Source organism: Myotis brandtii, unplaced genomic scaffold (genome assembly GCF_000412655.1).
Source record: "Myotis brandtii unplaced genomic scaffold, ASM41265v1 scaffold178, whole genome shotgun sequence".
In the NCBI taxonomy this organism is placed as follows: Eukaryota; Metazoa; Chordata; class Mammalia; order Chiroptera; family Vespertilionidae; genus Myotis; species Myotis brandtii.
In genome coordinates, this window is record NW_005356599.1 from 346,318 (window position 1) to 365,558 (window position 19,241).

Below are 19,241 nucleotides of genomic sequence, written 5' to 3' on the forward strand. Positions count from 1 at the left end.
CCGCGGGGCTGGCGTACGGTGAGCCGGTGGGGTTGGAGTTGGCCACGGGGCCAGCCACGTTGGCGTAGCTGATGTTGAGGCAGCTGCTGCTCTGGGGGTCTTCCTGTACCTTCTGCACGATGGCGCTCACGGCCTTGTGCACCTGCTCGGGCTCGCCGCTGACCGTCACCACGCGCTCCTGCAGGTTGATGCCCTCCGGCTTCTGGGACAGCTGCACCCAGGCCCCCGACTGTTCCATCACGGCTTTCACCGTGGCGCCTCCCTTGCCGATGATCAGGCCCGCTGTGCTGTTGGGGACAATCAGCTTGGCCTGCGAGGAGCGAGCGGGAGGGTCGTTAGGGTGGTCATTGCAGCCTGAACACTAACAGCAGTGTCACCCCCACCTCTGCTCTCAAGTGTCCCAAATCAGGCCCCCGTGAGAGGCGCCGGTAGGTCCTGCTGGTTGTTAAAAAATACCGGGGCCCTGGCCAGTGTGCTCAATGGATAGAGCGTCGGCCTGTGGACCGCAGGGTGGAGGGTTCGATTCCCCGTCAAGGGCATGGACCTGGGTTGCAGGTTCAATCCCGGCTCCGGTTGGGGCGCCTGCGGGAGGCAACCAATCGATGTGTTTCTCTCACATGTATGTTTCTTCCTCTCTTTCCCCCTCCTCCCTTCCACTCGCTCTGAAAGTCAGAGGAAATATATCGGAATGCTTCCCTATTAGTTAAAAAAGAGCTGGTAACCCAAGTCCCCTCCGTGGCCTCTCGGCCACCCTGTCCCATGCCCCTAGGTCCGCTGGGACCTCCTTTCCATCCAGCACCTTGAAGGCTTCGTGGCTGACCCCGTGGGGCCCCCCAGGACTCCGCTCCAAGCTTGCCGTGGTGCCCACGCCCTTCCTTCTCTATCATTACAAGTCTCCTGAGCCCAAGCCGGTGTGGCTCAGTGGATAGAGCGATGGCCTGCGGACCGAAGGGTCTCAGTTCGATTCCCATTAGGGGCACATGCCCGGTTTGCGGGCTCGATCCCCAGTAGGGGACGTGCAAGAGGCAACCAATCAATGATTCTCTCTCATCACTGATGTTTCAATCTCCCTCTCCCTCTCCCTTCCTCTCTGAAATCAATTAAAAAAAAAAACAAAGTCTCCTGAGCCCCAGAAAAGGCATCATTAGTCTCACTTTACAGATGGGCCACTTGAGGCCTAAGAGGGGAAGGGACTTGTCCCCAGGTCACCCAGATAGCGAAGGAGCTGCAATTCAGCCTCATGGATTCCCGCTCCATTGGGCTTCCCACCCTAAGACATGGTCACCTGCTTAACCTCTTTGTTGTCGTTATGGGCCTAATTGTTCCTCCCTCTCCCCTCTCCCCACCCCCCCATTCATATGTGACGGTCTCACCCTCACTACCTCAGTGACTGTGTTTGGAGATGAGGCCTTTAAAAAGGTGATTAAGGCTAAGCAAGGTCATGGGGGCGCTGATCCACTATGACTGGTGTCCTTACAAGAAGAGGAGGTTAGGACACAAACACACACGGAGGAAAGACCAGCTCCAGGTCAAGGAGAGAGGCCTCAGCGGAAGTCAGACATGCTGACTCCTTGAACTTGGACTTCCGGCCTCCGGGACTGTAAGAAAATGAATTTCCGTTGTTTAAGCCATCGAGTCTTCGGGGCTTTGCTATGGCAGCCCTCGCGATCTAACACAGGTGTCTGCTCTGTAAAATGAAGGCAGCGAACCCTTACGCCCGAGAAGGCAGGGAGAGAACCGGTCACATGACCATGGTGGTCCCCTCTCCCAGCTGGCAACGCAGCCCATCCTCTGCAGCCACGAAATTGATGAATCTGAATCCCAGCGGGGATATTTCACAACGAAAGGTCTCCTTTCACGTCTCCAAGAGGATGTCTACACACAAATTCCTCCTTCCCAATCCTTCCCACGCCTCCTCAGACCTGTGGATTCTAGCCCCTGAAGCTCTCTCTCTCACCTCTGCCTCTCCTCTCCACCCCCAAGCCAGACCCTGGGGGTACCTGGGAATCTGTGGGAGCCGTTTTGGTGGTGGCAATGACTAGGGGCAGATATGGGCGTTCAGTGGGCAGGGCCACGGATGTTTGCACCCACAATGTGAGAGGCAGCTCCTCACAGTGAATACTCATCCTGGATCCTCTCTGACTTTTTTTTTTTTAAATATATTTTATTGATTTTTTACAGAGAGGAAGGGAGAGAGATAGAGAGTTAGAAACATTGATGAGAGAGAAACACCAATCAGCTGCCTTCTGCACACCGCCCACTGGGGATATGCCCACAACCAAGGTACATGCCCTTGACCGGAATCGAACCTGGGACCTTTCAGTCCGTAGGCCGACGCTCTATCCACTGAGCCAAACCGGTTACGGCACCTCCCTGACTTTCGAATGTCCCCCTGACATGCATGCTGTGGAAAGTCTGTTTATAAATCTCTGAACACCACGATACATATAAATGGCCAGGTATTTATTTATTTATTTCTGCACGGGTTTAAGATCTACTGCAATTTCCAGGCATGCAACTCTTAGGAAACGAAGGGAAGATTGTACTTTGTTTTGTTCTGAACTTTACCAAGAGTCTTTTCATCTGTTTAGAAAACCGTGACATCAGCAGTAATGCCACTTGCATCATTTATATTCCCAATACCACCCTCCGGATCACTGCGTTTGCCGCTGTCTCACTCAGGCGATGTTAGGTATGAGCCTTTCATTATCTTTTCTACAGTGGTCCTGGCTGAGCATCTACATATTAAAATGCATCCGATTTTATGACAAATCACCTTACTTTCATTTCTTCTTTAGTTAAAAAGTCCAATGGGATAAAGAAAAATGTCCACCTGCACAACAGACTATTATTTGGCAATCAATTTCAATGAGTGAAGTATTGATATAGGTTACAACATGGATGAATCTAGAACACCTGCTATGTGAACGAAGCCAGGCACAAAAGACCATATATTGTATGATTCTATTTATATATGAATGTTCAGAATAGGCAAATCTATAGAAAAGAAAGTAGATTAGTGGTGGCTTAGAGCTGGGGGGGGGGGCGGTGGTGAGCTGCAGATTAAGGGGTGATAGCTAAGGGGATCAAGATTTCTTTTTGAGGAAATGAAATGTTCTAAAATGGATCCTGGTGATTGGTGCACAACTCCATATCATAAAACCATTGAACTGTACTTTACTGTTAAAAATCTTACAGCCCGACCAGTGTGAGATCACAGTTCGATCAGTGGTTGAGCTCACAGTTTGATTCCCCATCAGGGCACATGCCCGGGTTGTGGGCTCCATCTCCAGTTGGGAGCGTGCAGGGGGTGGTCATCAGTGATTCCCTCTCACTATTAATGTTTCTATCTCTCCCTCTCCCTTCCTCTCTGGAATCAATAAAAACATATTTAAAAAAAAATCTTACAGATCTAGCCATGGCCTGGTAGTTCAGTTGGTTGGAGTGTCATCCTGATATACCAAGGTTGCGGGTTTGACCCCCAAATCAGGGCTCATACAAGAATCAACCAATGAACGCATAGATAAGGGGAACGACAAATCAATGTTTCTCTCTCTCTCCCTTCCCGTCTTTCTAAAAAAAATAAATAGAAATACTAAAAAATGTACATATCTAGCTATGTTTCACATCTGCATTTTATATATAATTTCAGAGTAAGTGGGCATAGGAAGCATTGGTCGGAGAAAGAGGACATTGGGTCTGACAAGGCTGAGAACCGCTCACTGCTCCACGGGCTCTATTCCCTGTTGATCTCTCTGACTTCACCTCTTCCTCCCCCCGTCCCTTGCTGACTCCACTGCAGACACACCAGACGTCCTGCTGTTCCTCTAACTTGCCAAGCTCAGTCCAGACTCGGGGCCTTTGCACCTGTTGTTCCCTCATCTGGAACACTTTCCTCCAAAAAGAGGCCCGCCCCTCCCTTCATGCAGGTCTTTGCACAAATGCACCTCCTCAGAGAGGCCTTCCCTGACCAACCAATTATCAAAACCTGTTTATTTGCCCATTTTATGTCCCCAGCATGGACACCTCAAGACTCCAATTCAGCTGTTAACCTCAGAGCTCTAGTATGATGTAGAACGGACCCCCCGAACTTAAAGTCCAAATTGGAACTTCTCATCTTTCTCCTCCAATGTGTTTCTGCCATCATGTTCCTCATTTCTGCCCATGGACAATGCATCCTTCCATTGCTCAGACCGAAGACTAGGCACCCTCTATTTCCCTCACACTCAACATCCAATCAGCAATGCTGCTGGTTCTACCGTCAAAACTATCCTAGGATTCTAGATCAAAAGAGACTAATGAGGTATAACAACCAAATGCAACGAATGAACACTGACTGAATCTTGAATAGGAAAATGCATACTCTATAGGTATAAAAGATAATTTGGGGCAATTAGAATATAGACTTTTTGTTAAATAATAGTATGGAATTATTATTAACTAGAGGCCCGATGCACGAAATTTGTGCAAGAGTAGGCCTTCCTTCCCGCGGCTGCCAGCACTGGCTTCCCTCCAGCACCCAGGATCCGGGCTTCCCTTGCAGCCCGGCTTTGTCCGGAAGGACATCTGGTCTAATTAGCATAGTACACTTTTATTATTATAGGTTTTATAGGTATAATAATAGTAATACTAATATAGGAGCCTATCCTTGTTCTTGAGAGATAAGTGCTGACATATTTAGGGGTGAAGAGTCATGAGATCTACATCTTATTTTCAAATGGATCAGCAACAAACAAACAAAAAAACAATGTGTGTGTGTGTGTGTGTGTGTGTAGAGATAAATCAAATGTTAACAACTGGTGAATCTAAGTGCAGTGTATAGGGAATTCATTGTACTGTTCTTTAAACATTTTCAAAATAAAAAGTCAGGAGAAAAAAAATATATGTATATACCCCTATAGTCCCTTTCCTTCTTCTCTGCTTGATTTTTTTCATAGCATTTTTCATTCTCTGATATCCTATATATTTTATATTTTATGTATATTAAAAAATTTTTTCATCTAACCAGTTTTGATTTTTAAATTGTAAAAAATATTTTCTCTTTTATTGAATTTATTGGGGTGACATTGGTTAATAAAATTACATAGTTTCAGGTGTACAATTCTATAATACATCATCTATATATTGTACTGGGTGTTCTTCACCACCCCAAGTTAAGTCTCCCTATATATTTTACTTGTTTTCTGTTTCTGATGGAAGATTTATCATCTTCTGTTGGAAGAATTTAAGATCCACAAGGGTAGACATGTTTACTCCTGGGTGCTCAGTGCCCAGAGGAGTGACTGGTACACACTCAGCAAAGGGTGGGTGAATGAATGAATAAATGAAAGAATGGATGATGACAGGACCAAGCAGGAGATTTACTGGGTGGAGGCAACCAGGTGTATATCACTTGGTGGGGTGTGTGTGTGTGTGTGTGTGTGTGTGTGTGTGTGTGTTAGGATGCTGTGCATTTGGGTTATCAAACTCAGGCCCATCTAAGTTTTCTAAGATTAAGTTGACCTTCTGACTTATCATATGTGAAGCATCCAAGTTTTTAAAGGTTGGCAACCTCTTAAAAATGTCTAAGGACGACCACTGTGCAGGAGCCAGGCCACCAGTGTGGAGTCTGTGTACACACATCACTGAAAAGCTGCCTTGGACTCTGGAGACACCTGCTCAGGTTCAAATCTTGGTTCCATCACTGATGCTGAGATTTAACCTCTTTGAGACTCAGTGTTCCCATCTGTAAAATGGGGATATTCATACCTCCTCTGTAGGATTATTGTGAGGCCCAACTGAGATCATTATAAAATGATGAACTTAAAAGTCAAGCATGGTCACAATTAGCCACAACTTAGTATGGCTGCCCTTCAGGTGACTCACAGAGCCTACCACTGCCAGAATACACCTGGCTACCTCCCCTTAGTCATGTTTCTGCTTGGCCCCTGTGGGCATGTCATCAGACATTCATTCAAACAAGCAACATTTGCTGAGCACATACTATGTGTCAAGCATAGGGTGCCACCTGAGTGTGCAGTTAGTATGTGCCCATAGTAGGTACTAAAAAAATGATTGCTGTCATTGTTACCTCCTAGACAGACTTGAATTTAAATCTCACATCTGTGTTACAGCCACTTTGGGAAACAGTCTGGCAATTTTTCAAAAGGTTAAACCGATTTATCCTGTGACCCAACAATTTCACCCCTAAGTATATACCCAAGAGAACTGAAAACATATGTCCACACATATGTTCACTAACAGCATTATTTATAATAGCTAAGAAGTAGGAACAACCCAAATTTCTGTCAGTTGATGAATAGAAAAAATGTGGTATATTCAGCCCCAGCCAGGTGGCTCTGTTGGTTGGAGCGTCATCCTGTACACCAAAAGGTTGTAGGTTCAATTCCCATCAGGGCACATACCTAGATTGTGGGTTCCATCCCTGGTTGGGGCGTGTACAGGAGGCAACTGATCAATGTTTTTCTCTCCCTCTCTCTCTCAAATCAATAAACATATTATCAGGTGAGGATTAAAAAATGTGGTATATCCATACAATGAAATATTATTTGGCCATAAAAAGAAATGAAGTTTTGATATGTGCTACAACAAGCATGTCAAACTCGTGGCCCGTGGGCCGCATGCGGCCCAGCCAATATAACGGTATATAAGAAACATTTCAATAAAAATTTTGTAACTTAATTTTTACAATATCTTGTTATACATAATTACCAATAACAAATTACAAAGTTCGCTAATGACTGATTACTATAACCGTGTTGCATTCATTTCCCTAACGCACCTTACACGCAGGCGCACCATTTCTCTCTACTAATACTAGCAGTGAATATTTAGCAGCTGATTGCTACCTCATTAGTCTTGGGCTGACTTGTTTGGTGTGCACAACAGGAAATATTTCACTTTTGGAGAACAAGAATAATAGGTTTATGTGCATTACGCTTATTAATTTGTGCAGTGATTCAGTGTCTGGTAAATTAATGTTCAAGAAAAAATATGAATTTTTATTAAAATGTTCTATTATTTTATGTTAATGATGACTCATTTATTTCAGCCCTTCGTATTCTGCATGTCTCTATTGAAATAAACCTACGTTCCTATGAAAATTGAAGCTTTTGTTTCTTTGTGACCCACATAAACTTAAACCTTGTTTATTTGGCCCGTGTTAGCCTTTGAGTTTGACATGCTTGTGCTACAATATGGATGAATCTTGAAAACATTATGTTAAGGGAAAGAAGCTAGGCACAAAACCCCACATAAATATAATTTAATTTATATAAAATATCCAGAACAGGCCCTGACCGGTTTGGCTCAGTGGATAGAGCGTTGGCCTGCAGACTCAAGGATCCCAGGTTTGATTCCGGTCAAGGGCATGTACCTTGGTTGTGGGCACATCCCCAGTAGGGAGTGTGCAGGAGGCAGCTGATCCATGTTTCTCTCTCATTGATGTTTCTAACTCTCTATCCCTCTCCCTTCCTCTCTGTAAAAAATCAATAAATACATTAAAAAAAATATCCAGAACAGGCAAATCCCTAGACACCAAAATAATCAGTGGTGGGAAGGGGCTGAGGGGGGCGGGGGGCGGGCAGAGGGAATGGAGAGTGACCGTCAATGGTTACAGAGCTTCTTTGTGAGGTGGTGAAAAATGTTTGGGAATTAGATAGTGGTGATCAATGCATTTTATTGTTATTATGGGATTTTTAAAAAAATATATTTTTTTTATTGATTTTTTACAGAGAGGAAGGGAGAGGGATAGAGAGTCAGAAACATCGATGAGAGAGAAACATGGATCAGCTGCCTCCTGCACACCCCCTACTGGGGATGCGCCCGCAACCAAGGTACATGCCCTTGACCGGAATCGAACCTGGGACCCTTCCGTCCGCAGGCCGACGCTCTATCCACTGGGCCAAACCGGTTAGGGCTATTATGGGATTTTTTAAGTTAGGAGACAGGTCGGGCTATTCCCATAATAACAATGCATTTAGTATATTTTGTGACTGTACTAAAACCACTGAATTACACACTTTGAAATGGTGAACTTTACTGTATGTGAATTATATCTCAATACAACTGTTATCTCAAAAAAAGTCATTAGAAAATAAGAAGTCTGACAAGTGAAAGGGATAGAACAAAAGAATGTCCAAAACCAGACCCCACAGCAAAGAGGTGCCTAGTGTGTGATAGCGCCTTTCAGAGCCACGGGGGGAGGACGGAATCATTTCACCCCAAAACCGACCACCCAGAAACGGTGAAAGCAAATGGCTTCCCCTCTCTGTGCTTCCGTTTCCTCATCTCCCACTCTGACATGCTCACAGCTACTCAGACAATGCTTGGGGATATTCAACGACTAAAGCGACTGCCTGGGGCCTGGCGCATGGGAAGCCCTCAGAAAAACAGTCGCTGCCTTCACAACAGGCCCAGAACGGAGAACCACAGCATCTTAGAGGGACCCGCGGGGGCAGCTCCACGGAATCCTGGAGTCTCAGGATGTCAGAACGGGAGAATCTTAGAATAATCCATGCGTAGAATCCTGGAACCATAGAGCCACTGAATTGTAGGCATCTGCGAGCCAGAAGGACCTCGGAGACCATCTGTCCCGTGATCTGCAAGTCTGGAGATTTTAAACTAATAGTAACAACAACAACAACAACAACAGCAACAACAGCAATAACCATGGCAGCAGCAGCAGCAGCAGCAGCTAATGGTGCTTACCATGTGCCATGCACTTTTCTAAACTTTCATACAGCAACTTACTTAATCCTGGCAACAACCCAACAAGGTATGCACTATTACTATCACTTTATACGGATTAGAAAATAAAGGCACAGAGAGGTTCAGTAACTTACTCAAGGTTACAGGTACCAGATAGTGAACATTAGAGCTAGGATCTGATCCCAGGCCAGAGTCCACATTCAGATTCCAAGGCCTTAGCCCCAGAAATTCTGGGTCAGGGTGGGGACCCTGGAGTATATATTGTAAGCTACCTAGATAATTCAGATACTAGCCAGGGCTGAGCATCACCGGTTTAGCAAAACTGGTGGCAAACTGGTGGTCCTTAGGCCATAGCCAGCCTATAGCCACACAGTGGCTATATATGATTGATTTCAGAGAGGAAGGGAGACGGAGAGAGAGACAGAAACATCAATAATGAGAGAGAATCATTGATCAGCTGCCTCCTGTACGCCCCCTACTGGGGATAGAGCCTGCAACCAGGCATGTGCCCTTGACCGGAATCAAACCCGGGACCCTTCAGTCCACAGGCCGGTGCTCTATCCACTGAGCAAAATCAGCTAGGGCGCCACACAGTGCTTTAAAATTGAAGCTGTCCTTTAAAAATCAGTTGATTTCAAATATTTCTGGCTGCTTTTGAAAAATTTGGAAGATGTGGCAACCCTATGTCCACATTCCCAAAGGGCAAGTATCAAGTGTAGTTGAGCAGCAGCTGCCCCCTTAAAGGGTGGTATTCTATCTCTAGGATGAAGCCTTGGTCCTCAATCCTTCACGTTCCCTTTCTGAATCCTGGAGGCATTTCCATTTATAATCCCTGGTTTGGCCCAGCTCCCACACTGTAAAGAAAGGGAAACTGAGGCTTATAGAAAGGAAGAAGACCCAGAGTAAGTAATACAGCAAGTCCAAGGAAAAAGGGAACAGCCCGACCTGTCTCCTGACTAAAAAAATCCCATAATAACAATAACAACAGCCAACATTTTTTTGAGAACTTTCCATGCATTAGGCATACATGCTAAGTGATTTTCAAACATCAGTGAACACGAACTACCGCCTTAAGCGGGTACTATAATAAAGCCCATTTTATAGATGAGAAAATGAGGCACGGAGAAATCAAGTCACTTGCTCAAGGTCACACAGGCCAGAGGTATCAGAGTAAGATTCAACTCTACATCGGACTCCAGGGCCCGAGCCTTCAGTCATTATCCCCCTCATTCTGTGGAGTCTCGGAGTAATAATAAGGCAGAGGGAAAGTCCTGGTTGTATAAACCTTGGACTCCACGGTCTCAGAGTTCCTGTGGATTAGGGGGTGGGGGTGGGAGGCTCAGGCACAGACGGTGCTGACCCCATTCCCTCTGCAACATGAACAAACTCTTGGTGAACCCAGGGTCCCTTGTGGCAGCGACCAAGGTGGAGGGAAGAGGCAATACCCTCGCTTTCCTGCAAACTGTGGGTCAGCTGCTGGTGGGAGAGGCCGGCAGGGCGAAGGGAGCGGAGCGGATTCAGCACCAAGGACAGCGACCGCGCGGCAAGCCCCGCCGTCCTTTTTTGGGGGACGATCAGCTGGGCAGCATTCTTCCGAGGCTCTCCCACCACCGTTTCCCCCACGAGCTTGGGGAAACGCGGTCCCCCACCTCAGAGCAACAAGAATGACCACGAATTCCAGATGCCTTTTGCCAAGGCCCTCCATTCGTTTCTAGGCAGACATTCAGGAACCCAGTCCGCCGCCCAGGGCTTCCCGCCCCTCTGACACCTTGTGTGCAGGGCGATGGGGAGCGGGAGCGGGGAGAGAGAACGGACATGCGCAGCTCGCCCCGCGCTCCCCTCCGCCTGGGTCCCTGCGCTCAGGACGCCGCCGCCGCCGGGGGCTCCGCAGCGGGCCCACCTGCCGCACCGTGGTCATGGCAACCGGGGAGGCCTGGGAAGCCATTGGTCCGCTCCCAGCCACGCCCCTGGCGGCCGCCGCTGCCCCGGAACTGAGACGGCGGAGAGACGCTGACGGCTCCGTAGGAGAGGGACCCGCCCCTCGCTCGCTAACGAAACATCCTTTCTCCAAAATGGTGGCTACCCCCGTACAATAATTCACGGAGAGAAGGAGTATGAGAGGCTCAGCGCCTCGGGAGGTGGACGGGCTGTCGCTGAGGTTACTTCCGGTGAGGACAGGAAGTGGGAGGCAGGTTGCCGGGAGAGACAATGGGATGAGTTGGGGGGCGGAGAGGATGTGGAGGGTCCCAGGAAGGAGGGATACGCAGGGGGTTGTGGGTCAGATTCTAAGGCCTTCGCACACTCCCTTAGTCAGGAAGTCTGGAGTCCCCAGGCGGACTCCCTAAGAGTAATAATACTAACCACGGCCGTGTATTCGATTGCCAAACATTTGATCAACATGAACCCTCTGAACCCCCATAATCATCCAGTGATGGGAGAATGTGTCACTTCCCGAACCGCACCAGCGTTACAGAAACCCACGCTGCCCCGTGCTGACCTGCTTGGCTCTGTCGGGGTTCATTGTGGTTTGGGGTTGAAGGATGTTGACCACCTCAGGCTTGGTCATCGCCTGTGGGATTTCTCGGACCTTCTCGGCAATAAAGCTGTGCACGGCGTTCAAGGCCTCTGCTGTGCCCTGCACCAGGCATACTCGCTCTGTGGTTCCTGTTGAGCAAGGAAGAGACAGGCCCCGTTTAATGGCAAGAGAAGAGAAAACGGAGGACCTGAGAATGTGGGGTCACATGGGAAGCCCGTGCGAGCTGGCATGGGCTCCCAGGCCATCGCGGGCAGCTGGGAGAGTGAGTGGAATCCCTGTTTTGTAACCTGCACTTCACGGCCCTCCCCTAAAACAACCCGAGGGGATGGAAGAATGATGCTTAAGTGCTTGGCGATGCCCACAGCCGCCCTGGGCAGGGGAGACAGGGCTCAGCTGCCTCTTCCCAGTCCTTGCTGGCTCCCGGTTGCTTTGGCAACCATTCACTCACTCCCCCCCTTCCAGAAGCGGGAGAGCTCAGGCCTGCAACGGTTGCCACAGTAACTGGAACCCCCTTATCGGTCTGGCTGGCCGGGTCCTCAGCCCACCCCCAGGGGGACGAGGGATGAGGCCCTGTTGCCATGGCAACCCCTGAAAGCCTGCAGCGAGGGCCTCTGGGCTTTTGGAGAGGATGGGGAAGGGTTGGGGGATGGGGAGACAGAAGAGAGGCCTGAGTGCCTGCCTGGACCCACCAGATGGAGGGCTGAGGGGTGGGGGAGGGCACGGGTGTGGACACAGGGGAGGGCAGAGGGGGTCAAAGGCAACTCATGGGAGCGTGGGCAATGGGGGACTGGGTGCCTTTGCTGGAAATTCTCCACATATTGGCTCTGGTTCTGACCCAGGCATCATTGTGTGTGTGTGTGTGTGTGTGCGCGCGCGCGCGTGCGTGCTGGGGGGCAGTAGGGAGACCTCTGGGTGGTGTTGGGGTAATTTTGTGGGAGACACACACTGGGTGACACTGTGAGAGCAGTGTGAGTATATTTGTGACTCTGGTTGAGTGGTGTGTGTGTGTGAGCACACGCGTGTGTTCACTTGGGGGCAGGACTGGTTAAATGATCTTTATCTGCGGATGAGTGTATAAGAGAAAGAGCAGGAGAGATGAGAGATAAACAGACTGCATGACATAGTGATTCCAGGAAAGGAGTTTGTGTGTACTCTTGTATGTGAGAAAGTCGCTGTGATGTTCAAGGTTAAGCATACTGTGAATTTGAAAGAAGCAAAGAATCTCAGGAAGCAACGCTGCGGCTATACAATGAGTGCGTACCACTGTACCTGTATGACAGTGTGTGTGTTTGCCTATATGTGTGTACAGGTGTGTAAGGGAAAGAGACAGCTAGACACCCTAGGTGTTCAAAACACTATCTGAGTGACGGGTACGTGGTATGAATGTATAGGCGTGTGACAGTGTGTATAGGATACAGACAAGGCTATGACTGATGTGTGTGTGTAAACACAAGAAAGAGACCTACAGGCAGACCCAGGTGTCAGGATGTAAGACCGTGTGGAGGACTGGTGTGTTTGTATGTGTGTGTCGAGTGTCTGTATGACAGCCAAAGAAGACTCCGCTATGAAGGGGCTGGTCTGAGGATGTGAGCGCCTGGGTGAGCTGGCCCTGTTCGGTGTGTGGGGCTGTGTGTGTCTCTCCCTGGTGGGACTCCGTCTGTAGGACCAGTTAGCTCCCTGGTTCTGTAAAAAGTCTTGAGCGTGTGCCAGGCTTCACGTGACTGCCTGTCTGAGACACTGGGGCGCGTGTCCAGCGTCCTGGGGGCGTTCTCACGCAGCGTGCTGGTCTGCTCTGACCCCTCGCTTGCCACCTCGCAGCCTCGCAGGCCAGTCTTGCCCTGTGTGGGTGTCCCTGTCTTGGGTCACTTGTGCAGTTGACATCCTCCATCTCCTTTGGGCCGCTGTTGCTCACTCTGACTCCCCCCCCCCCCCCCCACCCCAGAACAATGGCTTGGTCTGAGCCAAGGGTGAGTCAGGGCGCAGGCTGCCTCCGTCTGGGTGTAAATAGGAAAGGGTGTGGGTCAGGGTGGGAACTGGGGGGATTCGGGGCGGCCCCAGGGAGAGCCTGGATGAAGTGGCCGGGTTCTCCGTCACTGCGGGGTTTCTCTCTGGCTCAGAGAGTCTGTGATCACCCCTCCCCTGGTGGTTCTTAACCCGGGTCCGCAGGGCTTTTACGGGGCCCAGTTAAACTCGGCGAGACTGTCCAATAATAACAGCTGGTGCTTACATAACACCCAGCACCAGGCGCCGTTCTAAGCGCTTTATATATATTTGTTCACTTTCATATATAAGACAGGCGACGTTATTCTTCCTGACTTACTGCTAAGGACACTGAGGCACAGAGGAGCTTTGGGGTTTGTCCACGTTCACTCAGCCCGGAGTGAAAGATCAGGGTTGTGAACCCAGGTGTCTGGCTCAGAGTCTGATTTTGTTTTTTTTTTAATCCTCACCCGAGGATACTTTTTCCATTGATTTCTAGAGAGAGTGGAAGGGAGGGAGGAGGCGGGCAGAGAAAAAGAGAGAGAAACATCGATGTGAGAGAGACACATCGATTGGCTGCCCTCCCCCCTCCCCCCCGACCCCGCATGTGGAACTTGCAACCGAGGTATGTGCCCTTTACCGGGAACTGAGCCCAGGCCCCTTCAGTCCACAGGCCAAAGCTCTAACCATTGGGAAAACCGGCCAGGGTAGAGTCTGAGCTTTTAACCACTGAGCCACATGTACTGAATTTGTGGGGTGTGAAATACGTGTGTGTGTGTGGGGGGAGGGAGGCTTAACAGGATTGCAGTTTTGCTTCTTTTTTGTTGTTGTTGTTAATCCTCTCCTGGGGATATTTTTTCCATTGCTTTTCAGAGAGAGTGGAAGGGAGGGAGTGGGAGAAAGAGTGAAAGAGAGAGGGGGGGAGAAAGACAGAGAGGAGAGAGAGAAGCATCTATGTGAGAGAGACATATCGACTGGTTGCCTCCGAATCGGGGGTGGGGAGCAAACCTGCAACCCAGGTAGGTGCCCTTGACTGGGAATCAAATCCAGGAGCCTTTGGTGCACCGGCCGATGTTCTAACCACTGAGCAACACAGGCCAGGGCTGCTTTTGTATTCTTGACAGTAAAAAAGAATATGTGTGAATTTATTAAGTGGTCACTTAGGATTTTGTCCTTTGGTGCAAATATATATTATAAATCAATTTTTAAAAAGCGTGTGTGTCTGTTTTCCTTCTGGGATAGGGGCCAGGGCTTCAGATGGATGCTCAAATTCAGGAGGAGTTTCGAATCACGAGGGTGTCTGGGTGAGTGCGCAGGAGTCTGTGCGGCTTCGGGCAGGGACCTGACTCTCTTTCTGTGTCTCCATGGATGACCCGAAAGGATTAAATCTGGGGTTTGGGGTTTCCTGTACCCAGGAGGGATCCCCCTTTGTGTTCTGCCCCTCCCTTGAGGTTAAGGGCCAGGTAGGTGTTATAATAGACACACAAGTGCAGTGTATGTGTTTATGTGTGAACCTACTAGGCCTAGCAGACCCTTTCCATGTCTCTCCTGCTCTCTACGCTTCAGCCACACTGAATAAACAGCCCTCTACCTCGCTCACTTATACTTATTGTTCTGGGCTCCTCCTCCAGGAAGCCTTCCTGACCTCCCCAGGCTGAGTCGAGTGCCCCTTCTGAGCTCTCACCATCCTCTGGGCTTCCCCACCTCGCCCTGACCACTCTGGATCACCACTCATGTTGGGTCTGGCTTCCGTACTGGGATGTGAGATTCCAGAGGGCAAGGCTGGGCACCTCAGTCACTGCTGTGTCCCCATCTCTGTCCAGCACAGGGTGGCATAGAGGAGCTGCTCAGAGACTGTGTGCTGAATGAATGATGGAAAGGGTGTCAGCCAGAAGCAGAGGGAAGTAGCTATTTGTCTTGAGCAGCAGCATCTTGTGTTCCCGTGGGTCCCGGGAAGTCCTAGGGACAGGACTAGGGTAGAGTGGCTGGGTCCTGTGTATGAGTCAGGAGCTGGCACAGGCCATATGATCTGGAGCAGGGAGGGAGGCTGGTCGCACGTCCAAGGACCGGGGACAGACGCTGGCTTATGTTTGTTTGAATTGTATTTATCCCCGGAGAGTCAATGACTGTCCCATCCTCTGGGGATCCCAGATGCCCGGTCTGTGGGGTGTGTCACCCAGTTGGGAGGGGGTGATGACGTGTCTCATGTCTCAGAATGTGATTCAGGGGCAAGAAACCCAGTGTCCTCGGATGCATGTCCCAAGCAGAGGTCTTATCTGTCTCTTGTGGGCTGGAGGGGCCTGGGGGCCACTGGGCCAGGGGAGAAGAGAAAAGGGGGGCTTGCCTGGTTCCCTGGACTGTTCTCTAAACCTCTTGCCAAAGCTGCTTACTGCGGGGGAGGGGCAGAGAGAGAGAGAGAGAGAGAGAGAGAGAGAGAGAATATGAATAAATGTGTCCTGACCCTGGGCTCCATCTCTGGTGTTTGACCTAAAAAAAATCCAAGGGGATTAAGGATGAACTAGAACCAGCTGGGGCAAATGTGCGATAATTTGGGGGCTTCCCTGGAATCCTAGATGCCCAGCGTGGGCATTGGTCCTGGGAGGGAGACATGCAGGGTGAGAGGTACTGAGGGGGATTAGAGAGAGCGGAGGGGCGTTGAAAATGCATGGTTGTGGGAAAGCAGACGGACATGGAGGAGAGGCAGAAGAAAGTCTGGGGTTTGGAGAGAGGACAAGATAAAAACGAAACCACACAGGAGGGAGCTGAGGCGTAGGAAAAGGAGAGAAACATAAAGGCAGAGATGGGCAAGCGGAGGGAGGGAGAAGTGAGGGACAACCCCAACAGAGGATGACCTCATTGAGGGGCGCCACTGAATACTGGCTGAATGGGTGATTGGACAGATGCAGTCGGGAGAGCAAGAGAAAGAAAAAGGGGAGAATATGAGAGGTGGAGGGAAAGGAAAAGATGGGGAGTAGAGATGGGAAGCTAGAAAGGGAGGGAAAGCAGAGGGGAGGGAGAGGGAAAGGCAGAGACAGACGACAGACAGACCGGATGAGAGACTGAGAACAAGATGTGAGGGACAGCCAGCAGAGCCAGGGAGACAGACACGGGCCGATGGGACTGGAGTCTAAGGGAACAAAAGGTGGGAAAGTCAGAGATAGAATGAGAAAGAGACACAACAGGCAGAAAACCAGTGAGACTCAGAGCGGGCAAGATGGGGCGACAGAGAAACCCAAAGGGAAAGAGTAGGGGGAACAGTGTGTGTGTGTGTGTGTGTGACAAGGATGGCTGGCCCCCAAGCCCCAAGGAGCATCCTAACACCTGCCTCCCTGCCCCTCCGCGCAAGCTCCTCCAGCTGACCCAAAGGGGCAGGTGTGTGGGAAGGGGCACATCTGCCAGCACATCATGCAAATGAGCTCATGAATATGCAGCAGGCCCATTGTCTTGCCCTACCCCCACCCCCATCTGCTCTGGGCCTGGCCCCAGGGGCTGAGAGCAGCTCTGTCCTCCCCCGCCTTCGCCCCCCACTTAGGGGGAGGGGAGGTCCCCCACCACTCTCACAGTCCCTGGGGCAGCTGCTCCCCCTCCTCCAGGGCCCAGGTGGGAGGGATGGGCAAAGTCCTGGCAGGGGCTTACCCGGATAGAAGTCTTTGGACTTGGAGAGCTTGATGGTGGCTCCTGTCTCCTTCTGTAGCTGCACGATGGTTTGCCCGCCCTTGCCAATGATGGAGCCCGCTGCGTAGCTAGGGATCAGCACCTTCAGGAAGTATTCACCCTCCTCTGCAGGGGCACATGGCGGGACGAGAGTCAGGGGGAGGGGAGTGGTGGAGGGGTCTTCACCTTTCGGGGTCCCCCTTCAGGTGCCAGCACGGGGTGCCCTAGGAAACCACTGAGCTCCCGGTAACTAAGATACAGGAGCAATGACCACGAGGACAGCAGAAAGGAAAATAACAATAATGATCATTCATTCACTTGTACATAGTCACCGAGCACCTGCTGTGTGCTTAGCACTGTTCTGGCCAAACAGCCACGAAAGAAGCAAACTCCCTGATTTCGCGCGTAAAATGAGGCCGCAAGGGTTTTAGTGGGTAAGCCTAGAGCTTGCACAGCTACGTTCTCCTGGAGGGGGGACAGACAGCATGGTTGTCAGATGGTGGCGAGTGCGAGGGAAACAAAAACAGGCAGGAAAGGGCTGGGGAGTGGAGGGGCTGCACTGTCAGGTCCGGCAGCCAGGAAAGCCCTCCCGAGAATGGGGCTTTCTCTGTCAAACACGCTACAGCCCTACTATGTGCTAGACTCTCTCCCAAGTACTTACAAAGGCCAGTTCCTTGAATTTTCACACTGATGCGGCGAGGGAGGTACTTTAAAAAAACCCATTCTCGTTTAGGCCCGTGTTGCTAAGTGGTTAGAGCGTTGGCCCACGCACTGAAGGGTTGCGGGTTCGATTCCCAGTCAAGGGCAAGTATCTGGGCTGCAGGTTTGATCCCTGATCCCAGCCCCCCGTCAGTCGGTTGGGGTGTGTGTGGGAGGCAACCAATTGATGTATCTCTCTCTCCCCCTCCCTCCCACTCTTCTACTCTCTCTAAAAATCAATGAAAAAATATCCTCTGGTGAGGACTGACAACAACAACCCCCCCACCACACACACAAAACACACACACACACACACATACCCATCCTACAGATGAGAAACAAAGGTGAAGAAAGCGCCCCAGTTTGCATAGGTGACAGGGCTGAGATCCAGGGTTCTAGCTCTGAACCATGCTATCCTGTCCGCCCCCCTGGCTGTGGCTATTGGGAGAAAGAGCAAGTACAGAGGCCCTGGAGTGGGGTTATGCCTGGGTTGTTTCAGGGAGTGCGGTGGCGGGTGTTGGGACTGAGTGAGAGAGGAGAGTGGGAAGAGATGAGGGCTCAGAGGGGTGGTGGTGGCGGGGTTAGGTCTTTGTGGCCCACCGTGAGGTCTTTGGTTTCTACTCCAAATAAGATGGGCGCCACGGAGGGCTCTGAGGGGTGTGATCTGACTTAGGTTGCCAGATCCCTCTGGCACCCAGGAGGGGAGCAGTCTGAGAGCAGCCAGGGTGAAGAGCTGGGAGCCCGGGGAGGAGGGGACTGCAAAGGCCTCGGCGGGAGGTGATGGCAGTCTGACTGGTGGAGGCAGCGAGAGGTGAGAGGGAGGCGGCCGGATTCCAGAAATGTCCTCAACACTCATACGGCCCTGGCGCTGTGCTGCTTGGCAAGGTTGAACTTGTCCATTCCTCACAACCTGCCAGTGAGGGGGGTAGACGAGCCCCATTTTTTACAAAAGAGGAAACTGAGGCACGGAGGGACTCAGAGACGGAAAGGCACCACCAGCTCCGGGTCACCAGCCCAAGGGCGCCAACACAGTTAGTTGCTGGGCTGAGATTCAAATGCGATTCTGCTTGTTCTTGGCCCTCCCTTGCTTAACACCCTCCACTGCCCGTGGCCAAAGGCCAACGCGTTCAAGGACAGCCAGTCTCAAGACCGGAGATTCCAAGGTGGTGCCAAGGGTGTCTGTGGGGCTTGGCCATTCTTTGTGATGGCCATTTCCTTGGTCATGGATGGATAAAGCACTTAGTTAACACAGTCTCAAGGCCTCGCCTCTCCTACCTTCTAACCAAACTGTTGCCTTCTCAACCGAAGTCCCTTGGTGATCGGGCTCGCCCACCTTTCCAGCCTCAGGTCCTGGGCTTTCTCTATGGGCACTAGACATACTTTCCTTTCTGTTCCTCCGACATTTCTTCCTCCGTCCCACCTCAGGGCCTTTGCACATTCTCTGTGCCTGCAACTCCCCTCCCCCAGTGAATTCCCTTTGTCATTCAGATCCCCACTCAAATGCCTCTTAACTCTTGGAAGCTTTCCTTAAACTCTGAGGAGGGGATGTATTCAGAGCAATGTGTCACCGAAGCCCACTGTGGGCCATGCTCTAGAGCTCACCCTGGTGTCCCAGGGACTCACCCGCGCCCAGCAGTAGTGGGCATGCAATAAACACTGGGGG

General features: G+C 50.5%; 1 protein-coding gene across 1 annotated transcript in view; it reads right to left on the minus strand.

The window, feature by feature from the left end:
- The window catches only part of NOVA2 (neuro-oncological ventral antigen 2), a 45,010-nt gene that overhangs the window by 1,036 nt on the left and 24,733 nt on the right, over positions 1–19,241 (minus strand). Inside the window, exons 5-7 of the mRNA XM_014537400.1 lie at positions 16,862–17,005; positions 11,207–11,373; positions 5–310 (exon numbers count right to left, since the gene is read on the minus strand). Coding sequence (XP_014392886.1) covers positions 5–310; positions 11,207–11,373; positions 16,862–17,005 — 617 coding nt within the window. The remainder of the gene's footprint in view (positions 1–4; positions 311–11,206; positions 11,374–16,861; positions 17,006–19,241) is intronic.